Below are 19,427 nucleotides of genomic sequence, written 5' to 3' on the forward strand. Positions count from 1 at the left end.
GTGTGTGTGTGTGTGTGTGTGTGTGTGTGTGTGTGTGTGTTCCACTACTGAGGCCCCACCCTGCCCTGAGGAATGCTATGAATCATGGGAACTGAAAAGAATGCAGTGAATCATGGGAACAGGTTGCCAGTAAATTGCAGAGTCGACATATTTCGCTCTTCTTCTTCTTTGTTGGAGGTCAAGCGAGAGTTGAGAGTTTTCCAATGGGTGGCTCGAGGACCACAGACAGGTCTCAGCGTGGTCCACACATGAGGACAGCTTGTTTTCATTATTTTGATCTTTAATTCGTCTGTCTCCTGTCAGACAGCAGCTTTGTCAATAAAGTTTCCAGTGAGGGGCCCGGGGTCAGAAATGAGCCGAGGGCCAGTTAATGGACGTACCTGCTGCACAGGTGATCTGGTTCATGTCAGTCACCCACCTTGTAACTTAGCCTGTGATGATGGTCAGATTCAGTCATGATGGGCTCTGTTTGATGTCCACGTCCGTCCGTCTGTCCACCACAGCAGGAAGTGAGAGGACAGGGACTCGCTGCAGCCGTCTTCCATCTCTTCCTTCCTCTCTCACTTGTCTTTAACGAGGGAAACGGTACGAGAGGTCGGCGTGAAGATGAAAGGACGGGCGGACATCAGACACTGCTGGAAGCATGGGGGGGGGGGGGGCTGACTGACCACCACTAAACTCACCCTCTGTCCCCCCACAGGTACCTGCTGGAGCAGGATTTTCCTGGGATGCGGATCGGTCCAGAGCCGACCACCGACGGCTTCATCGCGGTGATGTACGGTGAGAACGAGGGCGTTGTCCCTGGCAACGCTCTGGTGGTCGACCCCAAAAAACCTTTCAGGAAGCTCAACGCATTCGGAAACTCTTTCCTCAACAGGTAAACACACACACACACACACACACACACACACACATACACACAGCTATATGTTGAAATAATGACTTTTATTAGATTAGAACTGGATCTGAATGAATCCTGATCAGCTGGTCTCGTTTACACCTGGATCAAGGTCTGGATTCGTTATCCGGATCATAAATGATCCGATGTCGCCTTTGCTGTTTTGTCTCGTTGTCCTCACTGAGTTCAGGTCTCTGTCCTTCAGAGCAAAACCTGCACATGAGTAGATTAAGGTGGCGTCAAATCAGCCCCAGACTCCCTTTAAAAATCACAGCATTTTGTGAGTTGTTGATTCAAAGGGAACTTTATAAACTCTGTGAAATGCTCTCTATGACAGATTCTTAATTATTCGTCCCCTCTCGTAAATTCGGCAGACGTGAAGTGAAAATTTTGAGTCAGTTTGTCCTGATGTGCTGCAGCAGCAGCAGCGTGGAGGCGGCCGTGTGACTGTAGGTGATCTGACCTGTTGGCAGCAGATCAGCTGCAGCATGTCACAATCACCTTTTCCTCACTGTGCGTCTTTCATTCATTATTATTTTCATTCTGCTGAATGAAGCATCGTCTGGTGCTTTCATGGCACCGAGCAGACGTATAATCAGTAATTAGAGGCCTGTCTCTTTTAGCGCTCTCGCTCTCTAATGGACGGTTGGTATGTTCTGTTAGCCAAGAACAAAAATCTGTTTGTCGTGTGCTGAGCCCATCACGCTCCGATCCGCACTGCTCGACGCTCATCCACCTCGTCCCTGATCGTCGAGTCTCATCTCGTCCGTCATCGAGCGGCTCGTGAAGTCTTTGCTGAATGAAACTGATGAACTTATGAACTGATGAACTGATACTGCAGCTGTGCTTCTGAGATAGACGTCGTCCTGAAGGCTGCAGCTCGACTGTTATTGACACAGACCAGTGGAGACTTTAGATAAATATGAAGCTGCAGACTGAAGGGACATTTAAGACCTCGGAGCTCCACCCGGCACTGAAAGGCCTGAACTCCTTACATCCAGCGTCGACAGAATCATCCCGCTTCGCCTGAACCTCGCCATGTTTTCTCACTTCCTGCTGCTGTGATGACGGACTGCAGCGTTTCATGTTTCTCCACCAGCTCAAACACGACGAGTACAGTTTGAATCTCGCCTCTGATCACCTGAAACCCGCCTGTGTTTGCTCTGTACATATTTAATCTGCTTGGCTCTGATGCTGCGTTCAGGTTGGATAACATAATCTGTAAATATGAACGCTGCAGCACTCTGATGCTGCGTTCCAGTCAGATCAGATAATCTGTAAACAAGCTTCAATACAATTTCTTGCATTTGTGAATTAACTCGTATAATAAATGTCCATCATGAGAGAGCTCCGTCCTTCAGTGCATTATCTTTGATTATTGATCAGTTCAAGCACATTTTTCAAGAATAGAGTGTGTAAATACGACATGACTGTTTTTAGCCCTGATTGACGTCTGCAGGCACAGACATCAAACCTCAACGTGGAATCAACTGTAAAGACTTGAATCTATCATCATCACTTACTCACACACACACACACACACACACACACACACACTGGTCCTGGCAGCTCTTCACAGTCCTGTCACTGCTTTCCTCAAAACATTCACAACCTGGGAAACGACCTCTTCACCTCTGACTGACATGTAAGCATACACACACATACGCACACACACACACACACACACACACACACACACACACCTCACAGTTCATACTGAGGGTTTAAATTTAGCTAAAAACACTTCCGTCCAAACGTATTTCCTCTGTCCAGAAATATTTCGAAGAGCGGCAGCAAGGAAGTGGACCCTTGAACTGTGTGTGTGTGTGTGTGTGCGTGTGCGTGTGTGTACATGCGTGTGTGTGTGTACCCCAGGCATACCCAGGAATCCCATCTTGTGCTGATGTGATGAAGGAACCAGGATAAGTTATTGTTTCCAGGGGGAAGTGTGTGTGCGTCACCACGTGTCGCTGCGGCCGTTTTGTTTTTTCCCGCCTCGAGCTGCTGCGGTCTGTCGGCTAAATTTAACCTGAAACTTTATATTTACAGCAAGGTGACAGGTCTCGTGTGTGTGTGTGTGTGTGTGTGTGTGTGTGTGTGTGTGTGTGTGCGCGTGCAGTTAATCTGCTGATGTTTTCTGGAGCAGCATAAGTGATGATGATAGATTCAAGTCTTTACAGTTGATTCCACGTTGAGGTTTGATGTCTGTGCCTGCAGACGTCAATCAGGGCTAAAAACAGTCATGTCGTATTTACACACTCTATTCTTGAAAAATGTGCTTGAACTGATCAATAATCAAAGATGATGAAGCGAAGGACAGAGCTCTGCGATGATGGATGTTTATTATACGAGTTAATTGACAAATGCAGGAAGCAGTATTGAAGCCTGTTTCTCTGCTCAGTGTTTCATATTTACAGATTATCTCATCCGACCTGAAGGCAGCACGACTTGATGTGGGCTGTTCTGAGTGTGAGGAGGTTTTATCTGACGTCTTAAATCAGCCTGTGGATGATGAGCGGCAGCCGTCTGTCAGTCCTCCACACACACTGTTGACACACACTGACCACGCCCACTTTATTACACAAGCCTCACCTCCGCCAAAAAAACGGATCTGTCCTGACTGACACCGGGAGCGGGCAGGGGATTCTGGGTAATAACAGACATGTGACAGAGCTGTCGCCACAGCACACGACTGGTGCATGACGCAACAGCTGGACCGTTCAGACCATACAGGACGAAGATCGCCGATGATGACGATGAAGATGATGATCTCCTGGGTGTCATTTTAAGATTTCAGAGTTCACATTTAGTTCATTTGATCAGAAACAGACACAGAATTCAGCTCATCTGGTAAAATCCCACAAAAAAAGAAAAGATGAAACTTTTAATGACTGGATGATTTTTTATGAACGGATGAATTTCTGTGAAACCAAAATAAAAGTCTGAAATCCTGATTTGATGCTGTGACTCGAACGTGTCCAGAAGAAGGAAACGATGGAAACCCGTCTCATTCTCCCCTGTGTGTGTGTGTGTGTGTGTGTGTGTGTGTGTGTGTGTGTGTGTGTGTCAGGTTCATCTGTTCTCAGATGCCCAATCAGGTCCTTCAGAGCATCAGCATCATCGACACTCCTGGTATCCTGTCTGGAGAGAAACAACGAATCAGTAGAGGTATGGTGTGTGTGTGTGTGTGTGTGTGTGTGTGTGTGTGGTGTAATCGTCCTTCAGATTCTTTCACTTCCTCATATTGTACCGAGTCGGCCTGCTGGGATCCAGAAGCCTCCTCGTTCAGTCTAACTGCAGACTGAACTGAGAGCAGCTTCCAGCCAGCAGAGGTCAAAGGTCACGGTGTGTTTGTGGTGCCGATGTTGTTGCGTGGCGTCCGTCAGTCGACGGCTTTGATCCAGGCTGAGGTTCGTGGTGACGTTTGGTACCTCCTTTGGTACCTCCCTCAGGGTTCGCTGACCTCGTGGCGCTCCCTGTGGCGCCCCCCTCAGGACCAACTGTAACCGTTAGACGCAGCACAGCGTTCTTGTGAAATGCTCCGTCCCTCGTGTCTCTCGCTTCCTGTTTGTCTCTCCGTCTGTTTCCTCTGATGGACGTTGCCGCTGCTGGTTTCCAACCACAGACTTTAGAAATGCAGATCTGAAAGCAGAGAGCCTGAAGGCCGATGGAGGATCAGGGTGACGGATCATCTGAGTGCATCGTTCAGTGTGTGTGCCGGGTCTGTCCCTGCGGTGTGTTACGCGTCCCAGCACAGCGTCCTGATGAAGGCAGCGTCCTCAGTGCAGGTCGTCCCTCTCTGTTGTGACGTCTGTCTGCGCTCTGCACTGATCAGTTTGATTCTCAGGAGGAAACATCTGCTGAAGCTGCTTCAAACCTGCAGGCAGACGAGCAGGACGAGGACGGACGCCGACGGACGCCATGTTTGAATGACTTCTTAATCAGAAGAACCTGCAGATGCAGCGAGAGGATGGAGGCTGTAATCATCACAGCGTTCAGCCCGTAAACTGCATCACTAATTATGGTTTGACGTATGATCAATAATAATGTTTTTAAAGGGTCCCTCATGAAATATACACGCCTGTAACATATGACTGTTACATGTAACATCAATAGTTTTTAAGTCACGTGAGTTAAAAACACAGAATAAGAATTACGTAAGAGGACACAGACGCAGCGTTTGGACCAGCATCTAGTGGCCGTTAGAGGAACTGCAGCTTCAGTTCATCCTCAGCTCTTTGTTTGGTGGCTGCTGCTTTATTGAACGCTCGTTAGAGAAGAGCCCTTCGCTCTGCTGAGCTCAGACAGCTGGTTCGATCGTTATGGGATCAGAGTTTTTAAGGTTCCTGCAGTCAGAACCAGCAGCGTTGAAACGCCGCCTCAGCAGGTCTCTGCTTTACGTTAGAGCTAACATCTCACTCCGCGCTGAAACGTCCCTGTTGCTCTCCTATTGAGTCAGCCTGGATGACAGCATCAATTTAAAGCCTCAGCTGGACGGGTGGAGGGGTGGAGGGACGGAGGGATGGGTGGAGGATTAGAGGGAGGGATGGAGGGCCACAGGAAGCGGCGGTGGGGCGTTCCCTCCATCTGGAAGCATTTAGAGCTGCTCAGCTGAGGCTGAATTCCTCCTGAAGACGTACAACAGGCCAACTGTGACTCAACACACACACACACACACACACACACACACACACACACACACACACACACACACACAGGCAGGCTGACGTCAGCAGCATCACTGACGGATGAAACTCTGCCGCTGCAGCTTCAGTCAGATCGCAGCTTCTGCTCATTAACATTCAACATGTTTGATCAGAAAGTTCACGTGTGTGTGTGTGTGTGTGTGTGTGTGTGTGTGTGTGTGTGAGACCCACATGTTTGCTTTGCCAGGTGTGGAATGTGACTAACTGGTAACATGTAACCCCGTCGTTGTTTGGAGAGCGGCCGTCAGCGTGTGAGACGGCGCCGCCTGAACCGTGGTGTTGGAGCTGTCGTGTTCTGTGGAAACTCCACAGTTGGATGTTTGGCAGCAGATCGTCTGCAGGGTGGAGCTGCTCTTTGCCCGCTTGGCCTCCGTCGCTGCAGTCAGACTGATGTGCTGCCAGGCCGCCGTCAGCGGAGGTGGAGTCTGACTGCAGCGCGACGCTTCGTGGTCGTCATCCGTTCGAGACGACGCCGCAGAGCGTGGAAGGTCGAGATGTTTGTCACATGTTTGGTGACATTGCTTCATTTTTCCTCGTCGTTTCCCTTCACTCTTTGTTCTCTTCTTTCTCCTTCATCACTCCTCTCTGCACTTCTCTTTACCTTCCTGCATCTGAGTCACATTTCTCCTCCTTTCTCCTCTTTTCTCCTCCTTTCTCTTCATTTCTCCTCCTTTCTCCTCTTTTCTCCTCTCTTCATTTCTCCTCTCCTCTTTCCTTCACGTCATCTCTTCATTTCTCTTCTGTTTGTCCGTGACTCATTGTTGGATTTCAGCCTTTCTTACAGTCAATTCTTAAATCTTAAATCTGAGCTCGACTCGTCGCCCTGAGCTTTCAGCCAATAATCCCTCCATTCCTCCCCCCGCTCTGTCCTCCTTGCTCCCGCCCGCCCCGCTCCAGTCCAGGTTTCTGGTTTTACTGGTCTGGTCTCCACCATCAGTCTGATCCAGCGAGTGAACTCAGTGACCATCGTTACATCACTGCAGGAACATGACTGTTCTGTCACAGCGGCCATTTTTTTTGTATATGAAGTGTTTATTTAAGTTAAAGGTAACATAAAGCAGTCAGCTGTTAATCAGATGTTTTTCAACTTTGAACTTTAGCTGTTTCCCCTGCTTCCAGATGTTATGCTAAGCTAAGCTAACCATGTCCAGTAAATGTGTTTTCACACTGTTCACATGGTCCTTTAAATTTATTTGTCAGGAACCGTCTCTTAGAAAAACACCATCATCATGATGGTGTTTTTCTCAGAACGTCCTCGTTTGAGCAGAAATGAAGCCGTTTCTGTTCTTCTGTTCGCTAACATGAGCTGCTGATGTGATGAAAGTCCACACATACATGAACGAGCTGCATGTTCGCTGGAGTTTTTCAATCATCCGTCAGTCTAGCATGTCTTCAGCTGCTCCTGTTTGCAGCCTGTACTTCCTCTGTGTCACTGTTTTGAGCATTTGAGGAATTCTGTGTATTTGCTGGATTATTTGCCGCCGCCCAGTGAGCGCCGCCACTCACCTGCCCAGTCTCCGTTGGTTCACTCCTGTGTTTCCTCTGTTGGACTCTGCTCAGGTTTTTTCCACAGCGCGTTACAGCGCTGAAGAGGAAGCAGTATTGTTAGACTGAAGGTGTTTCCGTTCGAACAGGAAGTGGAACATGTGAAGTAATCCGTGGTCTTGTAATGGAGCGAGCAGAGGACAGTCACGCCTCCTGTCTGAGGAACTCCTCCTGTGAAACGCAGCAGGAGACGTCTCTGAATCCGTCTCTCAGGTGTGCTTTCTGGCCGGCATTTGGCTGTAATGAGTCTCACAGGTGCAGGAAGTTTCCCGGCTGATGACTGTACTTACCGCTCACTCACTCACTCACTCGCTCACTCGCTCACACAGCATCACGTCCTTTGGGACAAACCTGAGCCAAACACCTGAGCCTGCAGGTGTAACCTGAAGCTGTAGGGACTCAGTGCTGACACCATCACACATCATTTATTCATGAAGGGACGAAACCAACGTTGCTGATTGTCCACAGTAAGAGTAAAAAGCCTGGTTGGTTCATTCATTCATTCATTCATTCATATGAGAGTGAAGAGGTCAAACATGGCAGCAAACCTTCAGGTATGAAGAATTCTGTCATCAGACCTGCACCTTTCATCAGGGCCCCATACATCACATGACAACACACATTTACATCACAGCTACCGGATGAAAGAATTTAACCTTTTACCCTTTTAGGCTAACAGTTTAAATCAAGCTAACAGTTCCAATCAGGCTAACAGTTTAAATCACGCTAACAGTTTCAATCAGGCTAATAGTTTAAATCAGGCTAACAGTTTAAATCAAGCTAACACTTTCAATCAGGCTAACACTTTCAATCAGGCTAACACAGTTTAAATCAAGCTAACAGTTTAAATCAGGCTAACAGTTTCAATCAGGCTAATAGTTTAAATCAGGCTAACAGTTTAAATCAGGCTAACACAGTTTAAATCAGGCTAACAGTTTAAATCAGGCTAACACAGTTTAAATCAAGCTAACAGTTTAAATCAGGCTAACAGTTTAAATCAGACTAAGACAGTTTAAATCAGGCTAACAGTTTAAATCAGGCTAAAACAGTTTAAATCAGGCTAACAGTTTCAATCAGGCTAATAGTTTAAATCAAGCTAACAGTTTAAATCAGGCTAACACAGTTTAAATCAGGCTAACAGTTTAAATCAGGCTAACACAGTTTAAATCAAGCTAACAGTTTAAATCAGGCTAACAGTTTAAATCAGACTAAGACAGTTTAAATCAGGCTAACAGTTTAAATCAGGCTAAAACAGTTTAAATCAGGCTAACAGTTTAAATCAGGCTAACACAGTTTAAATCAGGCCACCACAGTTTAAATCATCACAGTTTTAATCACACACAGCTTATAAGAAGTGGAAACAGGTTATCATGAGGAAAATTCACACTGAACATTGTTTCACTGTAAAGGTTCAGACTGGATCTGATGGAGTCGATGGAGAGCAGGGGTCACTGTGCTGTTTATCTGCCAGATGAAAAGGGTTGGCCGCCATGTTGGAAAGTGTGTGTGTGTGTGTGTGTGTGGGTCTACAAACACTCGGAGGTGTGTGTTGCCCTGCAGTGATGTTGTGGGTGTGGACAGCAGCTCCTCCATGTTAAACAATGAGGTTGAAATCTGACGCAGAAGGTGAGCAGCTGCCGTGATGCTATTGTATGAATCTCCTATACACACACACACACACACACACACACACACACACACACAAAAGTGTGTTCACAAAGTGGTGAACTCGCTCCATCCTCTATGAACGACTGAGTCTTTCCAGGATGCCCCTTTCATACCCAATCATGATCCTCTCACCTGTTACCAATCAGCCTGTTTACCTGTGGAATGTTCCAAACAGGTGTTTTTGGAGCGTTCCACATCTTTCAGTCTGTGAAACGTGTTGCTGCATCAGATTCACAATAAGAGATATTTACAGAAATCAATGAAGAACATTAAATATATTGACTCTGAGCTGATTTCAGGTCAGTTTGTGTCAGAGAGGATCAGATCAGGTGTTTCACACAGAGAACTGTTCTGGGATCAGTTTTAATGCAGTTTCAACCTTTTCAGACATCTTAAGAGAAGATCCTTGACATTGTTGTGATTTGAATCAGCGGCGAGTAAAAAGATCCACAAAGTCAGGAGATCTGAAGACAGCAGAGATCTGAGCAGGAAGCATCAGTCCAGTTTTCCTTTTGTGTCCGTTTGTTTCCAGTTTAGAGCTCAGTGTCACCCAGTGTCAGAGGAGCCACACACACACACACACACACACACACACACACACACACACACACAGCTCGTATGTCCTCAGTGTCCTCTGTCTCTGTTGTGCTTGTGTTGACTCTTCAGCTGAAGGTTATTTCTGTACAAACACAGTTTCATCAGAGTAACTGATTACATCCAGTGGTTACATGAGCTGCAGCTGTGGAGGCTCAGCAGGTAGAGCAGGTCGTCCAGCACTCAGGAGGCCGGTGGTTCGATTCCCGCCTCTTCCAGTCTGTGTTTGTGAGAAGACTGAACTGTTGCTTCACGTGTTCAGGACAAAGTGAGTTCACCTGAGACGGTTTATGGCGTTGACACGCGGCGCCTTGTTGGGCTGCAGCCGGCTGTCACTTCCATCGATCTGATTGGTTGTTTACTCTGTGACATCAGGTGTCTGAAGCTTTGTGATGCCTGAACCAGATATTTGGCTTTTTACACTGTTTTTGTTTGACAAATGATCAATCGATTATCAGATTACTTGCTGATTAGTTATTTAGTCACTTGACATGATGCGATAACGCTGACGCTCCCATGTCCGTCTGCAGGCTATGACTTTGCGGAGGTCCTGCGTTGGTTCGGGGAGCGCGTGGACCGGATCATTCTGCTGTTCGACGCTCACAAACTGGACATCTCGGACGAGTTCTCGGAGGCCATCAAAGCCTTCAAAGGACAAGACGACAAGATCCGAGTCGTCCTCAACAAGGCCGACCAGGTAGCACGACGCAGGGTGATGAAGACTGGCTGTGAACGGCTTCGTCATCGTTAGAATGAGAAAATAACTTCTTGCTCCTCACCTGTGCTCTCAGGTGGACACGCAGCAGCTGATGCGGGTGTACGGCGCCCTCATGTGGTCACTGGGGAAGGTGATCAACACTCCGGAGGTGGTGAGAGTTTATCTGGGCTCCTTCTGGGCCAAACCCCTGCAGAACACAGAGAACAGGTCAGAGAACAGCCCAGTTCATTCATTCATTCATTCATTCATTCATTTATCCATTCATTCAAACCCCTGCAGAACACCGAGAACAGGTCAGAGAACAGCCCAGTTCATTCATTCATTCATTCATTCATTCATTCAAACCCCTGCAGAACACAGAGAACAGGTCAGAGAACAGCCCAGTTCATTCATTCATTCATTCATTCATTCAAACCCCTGCAGAACACAGAGAACAGGTCAGAGAACAGCCCAGTTCATTTATTCATTCATTCATTCATTTATCCATTCATTCAAACCCCTGCAGAACACCGAGAACAGGTCAGAGAACAGCCCAGTTCATTCATTCATTCATTCATTCATTCAAACCCCTGCAGAACACAGAGAACAGGTCAGAGAACAGCCCAGTTCATTCATTCATTCATTCATTCATTCATTTATCCATTCATTCAAACCCCTGCAGAACACCGAGAACAGGTCAGAGAACAGCCCAGTTCATTCATTCATTCATTCATTCATTCATTCAAACCCCTGCAGAACACAGAGAACAGGTCAGAGAACAGCCCAGTTCATTCATTCATTCATTCATTCATTCAAACCCCTGCAGAACACAGAGAACAGGTCAGAGAACAGCCCAGTTCATTTATTCATTCATTCATTCATTTATCCATTCATTCAAACCCCTGCAGAACACCGAGAACAGGTCAGAGAACAGCCCAGTTCATTCATTCATTCATTCATTCATTCATTCAAACCCCTGCAGAACACAGAGAACAGGTCAGAGAACAGCCCAGTTCATTCATTCATTCATTCATTCATTCATTCAAACCCCTGCAGAACACAGAGAACAGGTCAGAGAACAGCCCAGTTCATTCATTCATTCATTCATTCATTCATTCATTCAAACCCCTGCAGAACACAGAGAACAGGTCAGAGAACAGCCCAGTTCATTCATTCATTCATTTATCCATTCATTCAAACCCCTGCAGAACACAGAGAACAGGTCAGAGAACAGCCCAGTTCATTCATTCATTCATTCATTCATTCATTCATTTATTCATTTATTCAAACCCCTGCAGAACACAGAGAACAGGTCAGAGAACAGCCCAGTTCATTCGTTCATTCATTTATTTATTCATCTAAATGAACAAAATACAGCACTATTCATTCATTCATCCATCATTCATTCATTCATTCATTTTTGCATTCATTTATTCCGACATGAACATCTTTCATCTTCCATCTGTTCATTCATTTGTTCACTCATGTCTTTATTAATTCTTTCATGATTTGTGTGTATTCATTCATTCATTCATTCATTCACTTCCTCCCCAGGCGTCTGTTTGAGGCGGAGTCTCAGGACCTGTTCAGGGACATCCAGAGTCTTCCGAGAAACGCAGCGCTGCGTAAACTCAACGACCTGATCAAACGAGCGAGGCTGGCCAAGGTGAGACAGGAAGTGACACATTGAGTTAGGAGGCGGCGCCGAAGCGTCCGGTCTGAACTAACTAAACCAAGTCAGGAAATTTGATCACATGTTTCACATTGACCTCTCACGGAGCGGGTCCTGGGTGTGTTTAGCCTAGCTTAGCACAAAGACTGGGCGCAGAGGGAAACTGTTAGCCCCTCCAGACTGGATTCATTACAGCAGCTGATCTGGAGACAGCTCCTCGCCGGCTGTTTTACTTCACGTTTCTCGTTTGTTGTTACAGAAACGAAACACTCGCCGAGTTCATTGAACAAACATTTGCTCCTCAGAGTTTTGTTTTGAAAAGGGAAACGAAGGAAAGGAAAGAAGCTTCTGCTTTCTGACGAGCAGAAAACAGAAGTGAGAGCAGATTTAAAGATGCAGCGAAACTGATCCTGGATCTGTGTTTAGACCGGCCGCGTGAGCTCAGCTTCCTGTGAGGCTCCGTCACGGTTTGAGTCCGTTTGAAGTGTGTGTGGAGCTGAAGCTCCTCCGTCAGCCTGCTCTGAGGGTGGAGGTGAAGGCTTTGCTTGGTTCCTGAAGGAAACGACTTCCTCCAGGAAACATCATCACGACATCAGGAGTGATGATGTTTTCAACTCTGGAACTCTGCTCACATCACTTCCTTCACCGTTCTTAACCTGCACAACCCTCTTCACCACTTCCTCCACTTCCTCCACCTCCTCCACCTCCTTCACTTACTCCATGTCCTTTAACTCTCACTTCCTTCACTTATTTTACACACTGCGTCACTTCACTGCTTTTCCTTCCTTCACTTCCTTTCCTTCCTTCACTTCCTTTCCTTCCTTTACTTCCTTCACCTCCTTCACCCCCCTCTGTTTCTCTCTATCGTCAGCAGCTGCAGCAGATCTCTTGGAGAAACACGTCTGACCCTGAGGTCAGATTATTGATCCTGTTTCCAATCAAAACCAGATGAAAACAAACAAAAACAAACGACCTCACATCATGTTTTTGATTCCAGATTCTCAAAATCATTTCAAGAAAATGCCCGAAAACATGAAAACAAGGAAGTTTGAATACGAAATGACTTCTTTGGTTAGAGCTTGTTGTTTTTGGCAGCGTTTAGGTTCACACACACACACACACACACACACACACACACACACACACACACACACAGAAAGCTATGTCTCTGGTGTTCTTATCACCACTGAAGTGTTTCCTGATTCAACCAGACAAACAGGAATCTGGCAGCTCTCTCTCACACACACACACACACACACACACAGACATGACCATGTGAGATTACCCAGCATTCCCAGTTGTGCCTGCTGACCCTGAGTGACCTCTGCCCGTCTTAACTCTCACTTTAATCCTGCAGCCCTTTGCTGTTCACACACACTTTGGTTCCTCTCTCTGAGGGTTTGTTGAAGATCTGAAAAGTGTCTTCAGGTTGTCGCCGTCGTTTCACCACATCTCTCTCGCACTTGGCAGCCGTCATGTCCGTCCTCGGCGTGGAGGGGCCGCTGCACTGTGGAGGTCCTGGTCCACGCTGGTCCGGTCCAGGCCGCCGCTCCTCGTCGTCTCCGCTCGTCTGTTCGCCTGTTCTTCGCTTCTTCCTCCTTCTGTTAACTATTGATTAATGACACTGAAGCACTCAGAATTTCAATGACCTCATGCCTCCTTTTATACCCCCTCCCTGCCTCCCTCCCTGCCTCCCTTCCTTCCTTCCTTTCTTTTACCTCCCATAATGCTTTGGGCCAGTATGAAGGATTGATGGCTCGCTGCCCTCCTACATTCCTTCCTCCTCCTCCTCCTCTTCATCTGCAGCAGCGTCGTTCACCCTCTGACCCGGCGCCGCTCAGTCTGCTGAAGCTCCTCGGTGTGGTCCAGCCTGCAGCTCCTCTTTCTGTTAAAACAGGAGCAAAGACTTCGTGGAGCTTCTCCTCTTTTTCTCTGTTGACTGTCTGATTGTTCACTGTTCGTCTGCTCAATGCCTTTTTCAGCACATTGGTCCACAGAGGACACTGAGACGTCTCGACAGCATGATGATGATGATGATGATGATGATGAAAAGTTTGGAATGATGGAAATGAAAATGCATCACAGGAGTTATTTTAAGTGATTAAGAGTTAAATTAGTCAGGCTTTAAATGAAAGGAGGACATGTTCAGTCTGAAGTTGATCTTTTTGATCTGGAAGTGATGTAACGTCGTCTGTGTGATGGAGGAAACTGCTGCATAAACACAGTCGATGCTGAACGAAGCTCAGCTGAGGTCTGACTGCGGGGGGGGGGTCACAGAGTGTGTGTGTGTGTGTGTGTGTGTGTGAGTGAGTGAGTGAGTGAGAGAGAGAGAGAGAGAGAGTGTGTGTGTGTGGTTCTCTTGTTGGGTTTGGCTTCTGCCGCTCAGTGCTGAGTCAGCTAACAAAGCTGCTAGCTGCACGGCTAACTAGCCACCGACAGCTACAGTCAGCAGCGGTTAGCGGTTACTTTAGCAACACAGAAAGCTAACTCTCAATCACGAAAACGCTGTAAATGAGTTTTGATCCAATTTCACCCGAAACAGTGAATGAAGTTAGAAATCTGTGTGAGAAAGTTGTGTTTTTGTCTTGTAATCAAGCCCCGCCCCCTGATTACAGACGAGTCATCGATATTTCTTTATTGTTTTCCAGGAAGTCACAGTGACATCATGTTGGTCAGACACCAGCGTGAAAAACATACGAAGATTTAAGCATCGATTTTGACTTTAAAAACTGAAAGGATTGTTAAAAACCGCAGTTGTTGACTCTTCTGTCCATCATACAGCAGCAGGATCATCATCAGCTGCTTCAGCTCGCTCGTTTCCTCCAGTTTAAAATCGTCTCTCGCCTCCTGCAGGTGCACGCTTACATCATCAGCTACCTGAAGAAGGAGATGCCGTCTCTGTTCGGGCGGGAGAAGAAGAAGGAGGAGCTGATCATGAGGCTGCCGGAGATCTATACCATCCTGCAGAGGGAGCATCACATCAGCCCCGGAGACTTCCCCAACGTCACCAAGATGCAGGTACGGACGCCACAGGAAGTGACATCAGACATCAGAGTGACATCACTCAGAATGAGATGATTTTCTCCCATGGTGCTTCAGGACAAAAGGATTACACCAACAGTTCACACAGTCAGTACTGCGATAAGTGAGTACCAGACTGAGTATTTCTACACTGTGGTATTAGTACGTTTACTGAAGTAAAACATCTGAATACTTCTTCCACCGCTGGAGGGATGAATGGATGATTCATTCATTCATTCACGGTGATTCATCGCGCAGACGTCACGTTTGTCCGAGAACAAACTGATCTTCACATGAAAGTAAACACATTTTTTAGTTTTACTGATGTCACAGAGAGAAGTGAGCGCTGTCACTGAGCACACTCACACACTCTCACACACACACACACACACTCACGCACACACACACACACACTCACACACACACACACACACACACTCACGCACACACACACACACACACACACACTCACTCACACACTCACACACACACACACACACACACACACACACTCACTCACACACACACACACTCACACTCACACTCACACACTCACACACACGCACACACACACACGCACACACACACTCACACACACACACACACACACACACACACACACACACACACACACACACACGCTCTGTGCAGCTGCTCTGTCAGGCCTGTAGAGATGCTGCACTGCAGGTGTGTGTGTGTGTGCGTGTGTGTGTGTGTGTTCCCCAGCTACACTTGTATTTATTGGATCATTGGTGAGACAGGATGTTTCACATTTTTCAGTTCCCTGGTGAGATGTGAACTCTCAGGACACACACACACACACACACTCACACACTCACACACTCACACACACTCGGTGTCGTATCTGGATCCTCCTGCCGTCTCGTGTGCTGTGTTCTTGTTCAGAGGTCAGAGGTCAGCAGAGGACACTGCGTCCAGCTGCAGAAAGCAGGAGGTTTGATTCTCAGCTCGGCTGCAGCTCATCGTGTGTCGAGTTAATGTTTTCAGGTTCAGGTCTCAGCCAATCGTTGCTCACCTGTGAGGTCATCCTGCTGTGATTGGATGAACAACCTGAAGGACAGTTTTTGTTTCTCTGCGACGTTTTATTCACTGGTTTTTAAGGTTGTTTTGTTTCTGGTCTTGGTCTGTCGCAGTGTCTCACAACATGATGATAATGCAAACTTTCTTTGAGTTTGAAGAAGCTTTTTGTCTTCAAAGAAGCCATAAGAAGCTCAAACAGCTGTACTAATATTCAGACATGTTTTCTGTGTTTCCACATGAAGCTGGGTAACAGACTGTCAGTGTTGGATCAGGCTTCTGAAACTCGCTCTGTGTCTCCTCCTGCAGGACATGCTGCAGCACTACGACTTCAGTAAGTTTCCGTCTCTGAAGATGAAGCTGATCGAGTCGGTGGACAAGATGTTGGCCACAAAGATCGCGGTTCTGATGGCGATGATCCGCGAGGAGGAGTCCAAGCAGCCGCCGGCCATGGTGTCCGGCGGCGCCTTCGAGGGCTCCCAGGACGGACCCTTCGGTCAGGGCTACGGCGAGGGCATCAGTGCCGGGGCCGACGCCGAGGACTGGATCGTCAGCCGCGAGAAGCACCGCTACGACGAGCTCTTCTACACGCTGATGCCCGTTAATGGCAAGATCACCGGCGTCAACGCCAAGAAGGAGATGATGAACTCGCGGCTGCCCAACACCGTGCTGGGGAAGATATGGAAGCTGGCCGACTGCGACCACGACGGCATGCTGGACGACGAGGAGTTCGCGCTCGCTCAGCACCTCATCAAGATCAAACTGGAGGGCTACGAGCTGCCCACCGAGCTGCCCAACCACCTGGTGCCGCCATCCCACCGCAAAAACCCCACCGCAGACGCCCTGTACAACCACAGCGAGGACTAGAGCGCCAAAAGGGCACCGAGCGAGCCACCAAAGACGCTGGCTGAGCTGAGAAGAGGTCCACATGTAAAAAATCAACATTTCTGCTGCTGTTGTTCAGACTAACAGGAGAACCAATCAGCAAGCTCACAGCTGCTGGAGGTCAGATGTTAAAGTTTAGGATTCACACACGAGGAGCATGCCGCCATGATGACCTAACTCAATCGCTAATCACACGTTCAAATAACCGGCCAGCAGACAAACTAAGTGACTGATAACGCTACAAAGGTCAAAATATTATGCTTTTATTTCGGTAAGATTTTATATATTCTACAATTCAGTTGCTTTAAAGGCACCAAAGAAGAAGAAATGATGATGTAGCTGCATATTTTACTGATTCTGCTTTAATTTGGACACTTTTATTTTGAAAGAGGTTGTGTTTTAGAAACATCTGGATATTTAACCGACTTCCTGTCTTAATGTTCCTTCATATAAAGCCTCTGTGTGTCTGAATGGGAGCAGCTTGACCGAAATGGTCACCAGCGTCATCTTGACCGGATGTGAACTGCTTGGCGCTCTTCCTCCTGGTTCTTCCTCAGTTTCCAAAGTAAAACCCCTGTGAAGCTGTTGAGGCTGTTTCTATTGATGGAAGAGTTTTCAAAGGTTTAAACGGATCGATGACCTTGTTAACCTTCAGATTTAATCCACCTGTGATCCAACATCATGCAGATAATCCATTTCTTTAAATTCATCTTGTAATGTCTGAATGACAGACTCCAAATATATTCAAAACTACTTAACAAATTTGATATTTTTAGACATGTAATTGTCATTTGTATCCCTCAAATGTTTTATGATTTTGACATTATAAATGACTCAAATGATTGATCAGCTATCAGATTTATCATTATTTGATTGGACGGTTTCACTGTTTTTTAAAGACGTCGCCTTAACGTCCACGTTTTAGGTCAGGAAACGGTTACTTACCGCCTTCGCCACGTGACTCAGAAGCAGAGCCAGGACACGGGGTCGTCAGAGGTCGAAGGTCAGAGTCTTTTCTGTTTGAACAGCACACAGTCAGGAGGACAGACTGGAAATGAGTGCTCGCTCTGCTGCTGCTGCTCGCCGTTAACTCGTCCTCCGGGACGGACAGCGTCCTGAACGTGTTGCAGTGGACAGTCTGTCGGTTTCCTCACATTGTAAACGGCAGCTGAGAGGAGGAGAGACAGTGACCTCTGACCCCTGCCGCCTGCATACTTTCCTCTTTATGGAAACAGCTTTATTTGGAGCTAAAAAAAAAAAAAAAAAACCTCTGGTGTTAAAACGAGAAGATTTGTTTCCTACATGGTCCAAAACAAAGCAGAAAATACAGAATATGGCCAAAAGTATGTGGACACATAAATATTCCTAAAACAGTGAATTAAAGTGCTGCCTCTCCTCTGAACTGTGACACAAAGCTGAAAGAACGAACGTCGTCTGAGGCATCTTTGGTCGTTTATAGCATTAAGAAATCAGAAAGAAGCAGACCAGTGGTGTCCACATACTTTTGGCCATATAGTCTGCACGGTTACAAAAAGAAAATCTTTAAAACACGACTTACATCAGTATAAATTAACCCAAAAGTAAATATCCACATCAAAATCTACGAATATCTAACTGACCATTGGCTAAACCACCACCCTAAGCTAACGATGCTATGCCTGTCAATCTTTGCACAAAAGCAGCTTTTTCTTTCCGGTGTCGGTCAACTGCTGATTTTAGCTGCAGCTAGCTGGCTAATTAAACTAACGTTAGCTCTATTTGCTGGTTGAAAATGCTTCCTTGAGTTCTTGGTCCGGACACTGAAGTGTAAATTTCCGTGAATGTTAGCCTAAACTCTTGGAGGTAACCTTAGATTACTGTAGGCAGTAAGCTAGTCAGACGAACATGCTAACATTAGCAGCTTACGTTTGAGCAGATGAACACACTGTTGGACAATCGATGTGAGAGGGAGGAGTTTAGCCAACAGTCAGTTGAAAATTCCAAAAACATTTTGAATTTGCTCTCAGAAGATGATAAAATGAGTGGATGAAAGTGACAGAAGCAGCCGTGAGTCCTGCTCTGAATGTGCCTTTAAATGAATCGAGGAGTTTATTTCATGCGTTTGCGTCTTTGGTCAAAGCAGCTGCCTGACGCCAACAGATCCAGACATGAGCTGCAGGACGATGCTCTGAATTCTGCAGGTGCCTTCAGTCTCCATCGTATTACCACCTCGCCTTATTGCTGTAAATCTGACAGCCAGCGTGTTTTTTCTCTTCGCAGACGTTAGCCATAGCTACAGCTGCTAGCATCGTACGCGCCAGCTGTGTGTTTGAGGACTTTTTTCTCCTCCAGTGCTTTATTTTTACTCATCTCTGCACGATGAATTACAGTCTTTTCCTTTGTGTGACTTTTCACACGCTGCCTCTGCGTTCGGTCTGAACACTTCACACTAACACGCCTTCGTTAGCTAATGTTAATATACAGGCCTCCAAAGGCATTCGCTCAGATTTCGGAGCTACGTTTGCACATTTCCCATCAGTGCCTCGTCAGTTCAGAGCCCTTCAGGATAAAACGAGCGTATCTTCGGTTGATTTGGTGAAGACGTCTTCACAGCGGTGCCTTTTTTCAGTTCGACAGGCCTCCGTCAGACGACCTCTGACGCCCTCTGTTTCTATGAAGGGACTGAAATCGTCCTTGAGGATTCGGCAGCTGGGCGGCTTCTGT

General features: G+C 46.9%; 1 protein-coding gene across 1 annotated transcript in view; it reads left to right on the top strand.

Annotated features, from left to right (window-relative positions):
- Window positions 1–19,039, top strand: part of ehd4 (EH-domain containing 4) — a 22,711-nt gene extending 3,672 nt beyond the window's left edge. The window contains exons 2-8 of the mRNA XM_076748045.1: window positions 701–877; window positions 3,969–4,066; window positions 9,942–10,108; window positions 10,203–10,336; window positions 11,663–11,774; window positions 14,634–14,798; window positions 16,149–19,039. Of these exons, the coding sequence (XP_076604160.1) occupies window positions 701–877; window positions 3,969–4,066; window positions 9,942–10,108; window positions 10,203–10,336; window positions 11,663–11,774; window positions 14,634–14,798; window positions 16,149–16,706 (1,411 nt within the window). The 3' untranslated portion in view covers window positions 16,707–19,039. The remainder of the gene's footprint in view (window positions 1–700; window positions 878–3,968; window positions 4,067–9,941; window positions 10,109–10,202; window positions 10,337–11,662; window positions 11,775–14,633; window positions 14,799–16,148) is intronic.
- Window positions 19,040–19,427: the final 388 nt, after the last annotated feature.

The sequence above is a fragment of the Chaetodon auriga genome, chromosome 14, assembly GCF_051107435.1.
Source record: "Chaetodon auriga isolate fChaAug3 chromosome 14, fChaAug3.hap1, whole genome shotgun sequence".
NCBI classification, from domain to species: domain Eukaryota; kingdom Metazoa; phylum Chordata; class Actinopteri; order Chaetodontiformes; family Chaetodontidae; genus Chaetodon; species Chaetodon auriga.